The sequence below is a fragment of the Lactuca serriola genome, chromosome 8, assembly GCF_051521515.1.
Source record: "Lactuca serriola cultivar US96UC23 chromosome 8, Lser_US96UC23_V15, whole genome shotgun sequence".
In the NCBI taxonomy this organism is placed as follows: domain Eukaryota; kingdom Viridiplantae; phylum Streptophyta; class Magnoliopsida; order Asterales; family Asteraceae; genus Lactuca; species Lactuca serriola.
The window spans coordinates 41271383-41274239 of record NC_136415.1 but is presented as its reverse complement, the minus strand read 5'-3'; the positions used below and the strand labels follow the sequence as shown (position 1 = coordinate 41274239).

Genomic DNA, 2857 nt, shown 5'->3' with positions numbered 1-2857 from the left:
ACAATAATGGTGTTAATTTATGTATAGTGTTTCTACTATTCATTAGGGAAAAGGAATAATAACTTTTGGAATACGTTGACAGGTTTTATCAAAGTTAAATAAACGATATTCATAAAACCAGTTAAATCTTATATCTATTTATTTATTTATAGAACATGTCGTTTTTTGTAATGTTAAATTTGAAATATAACATTGTTCTAGATAAATTTATTAGAGGAGACTTATTTTAAAAAAGAAAAAAAATTGGAAAAAAGAGTACCCATAAAGAATGCCCTTACAGCCGTCAAACAGTTGTAATAACCACAAAAAGTAGGGGCATTTTCGTACTTCAATTCTTATAAAACCAACCATTCTTTCCAAACTTGAAACCCCTCTCTCCTCCTCTCTTCTTCTGTTCTCTACAACATACACAGAAAACCATACAAACCGAAAAACAAAAGCTCAAAAAATGTCAGGTTGCAGCAAAATCCGCCACATTGTTCAGCTCCGACAAATGCTAAGAAGGTGGAGGAAGAAAGCGGCAATGGCATCCCGTAAATGCATACCTTCTGACGTCCCCGCCGGCCACGTCGCCGTCTGCGTTGGCTCTAACTGCCGGAGATTCGTCGTCCGAGCAACTTACCTTAATCACCCGGTTTTCAAGAAGCTTTTATCCCAAGCAGAAGAGGAATTCGGGTTTTCTCACTCCGGTCCACTCGCGATCCCTTGTGATGAGTATTTATTTGAAGAAATAATCCGGTTCTTGTCCCGGTCCGATTCATCAGCAAACCGGTTCGTTAATCTTGAAGAGTTTCAAAGACACTGCCACGTTGGCATCCGAAGCAACATTGACTTCTGGCCGGAATCTCGACCACTCCTCCGATAAACTGAAAATGAACAAAAAATAAAGAATAAAACAAACGAGTTGACTTTGATTTTGACCCCGGGTCAACTCGGCCGATCATGCACAAAGAACTGAGTAACTCCGGTTTTGGGACTTCTTTGTAACTTCACCTTGGAATACACGAAGGTAAATTTGTCAGTATCCACGATGAGAAGTCTTTTTTGAATTCTTTTCTCTTTTCTTTCTTTTGTATTTTTACGGGATTACCCTCGAAATGTAATTTATTTGGGGGGAGTGCTACTGAGTCACTCAATTGACTCGATGAAGTAAAGGAGATGGCAAACCGAGTCGTCCCTGGTTTGAATCGGAGCGGCAACTGAAACTGAGAAAGGAGGGAGAGAAGTTGTTGATTGATTAAAGATAGGGGTCACTTTTGTAAATTATCATGTGGATTTAATTGATTTTATTATAATTATTATATTATAATATTAATGCATATTGTAGAGAAATTCCAACACTAGTTGTCCACCATGAATTAATTTTATTTTACTATTATAACAATTATTATTTGCCAGTGAAGTTACAATCACAAGCCTCCCATGTGGAACCACTATTCAATCAATTTGTTCTGTTTTGTTTGCATGATCTCTTTTTATATTATTTTATTTTTCAAATTAATTTAATTTCATTATATAATTTAAATTAAATTTTAAATTTAAATTCGTTGGATATTACTTCGGTTGGAGTAGTTGTAGAATTTGATTAGTTGTATATGAACAAATCAAATTTATGTAACCTTGAATTTGTCTCTAAATTGTAAAACATGATTTTACCGATTTAAAATAAAATATATACAATACTTTTGAATTTAATTTTAATCTTTTTTAAAAGCCCAACAAATAAGGATATCTTTAATGGTTTGTCAAATTTTTAAAATCTTATTGTTATAAACATTGTACAATAATTTACTTTAAAAATAATTAAAAGTTACCTAATTTATAAATCTGGCATAAATTTTATATAAAATCCCTTAATATAATTTATATTTTTTAAACATACGTCATCTTTTCAAAAATTACATTATAAAGATATGTAAATAAACAAAAAAACTAAAAAAATATATTATATAAGAGCACATACATGTTATTTTAAACGTTTTGACAACTATGATATATTTTATAAAACATATTTATATTTATTTTATGCATTTGATTAGATAGATTAGTTAATCAAAAAATAATAAAAAATTAATACTCAAATATAATAGGAAGTTCGAAAAAATATTATTAAATGTAACAGCTAAAATGGAGAAGTGTATACTAAATAATAAATGGTCGTAATGACTTAAGAGTATGTTTGATATGTCACCTTAAAAGATACTATGTGTTATTTGTTGTAATCCGATAAAAAGTAATATTTGATAAAAAAAAATCTAATTGGTAAGCTGATTGGAAAATATAAAATGATATAAAAGGGTATTTAAAAAATAAGTTTTTTACATTTAACTAAGAGTATATTTTAAAAAATTGAAAAAAAAAGTCAAAAACTACTAAAAATCAATTTAAATAGCTTTTAAAAAATATAGTTTATAAACTAACTTATAAGTTTTTTTGTTTGTCAAACCACACAATTTTAAAAAAAAATTGAAAAATAAACTAACTTATTTGATAACTGCAACACATTAAACACTACCTAAAAACCTCTATGTCACAATAAATAAAAACTATCTCCGATATAAAAAATTATTTAATACTTTTTCAAGATATCAAAAAGAAAAAGTAAGAATAAATTATCCTTGTAGATTATTTGGTGACCAAAACTACTAGTACTAGAAATTAAATATGCAATGAAATAATTTTGGTAAAGTGATAAGTGCACTTTTATATATATTTAGTCATTTTTATACGATTTACCATTAAACTTATCTAAGATGTTCAAAACCAACCATTTTGACTATGTATTACTTGTTAATGTTTTTCTTTTGTAAATGTGTACCATTAAACCTTTTTATGTACATTTTATTATTAAACTATG

General features: G+C 28.5%; 1 protein-coding gene across 1 annotated transcript; it reads left to right on the top strand.

Annotated features, from left to right (window-relative positions):
- Nucleotides 1-358: 358 nt before the first annotated feature.
- On the top strand, nt 359-1340 carry LOC145071075 (SAUR-like auxin-responsive protein family). Its single transcript, XM_079018002.1, has one exon. It carries the CDS (start codon nt 449-451, stop codon nt 863-865), a length of 417 nt encoding a protein of 138 aa, XP_078874128.1. The 5' UTR covers nt 359-448; the 3' UTR covers nt 866-1340.
- The last annotated feature ends 1517 nt before the right edge of the window (nt 1341-2857 follow it).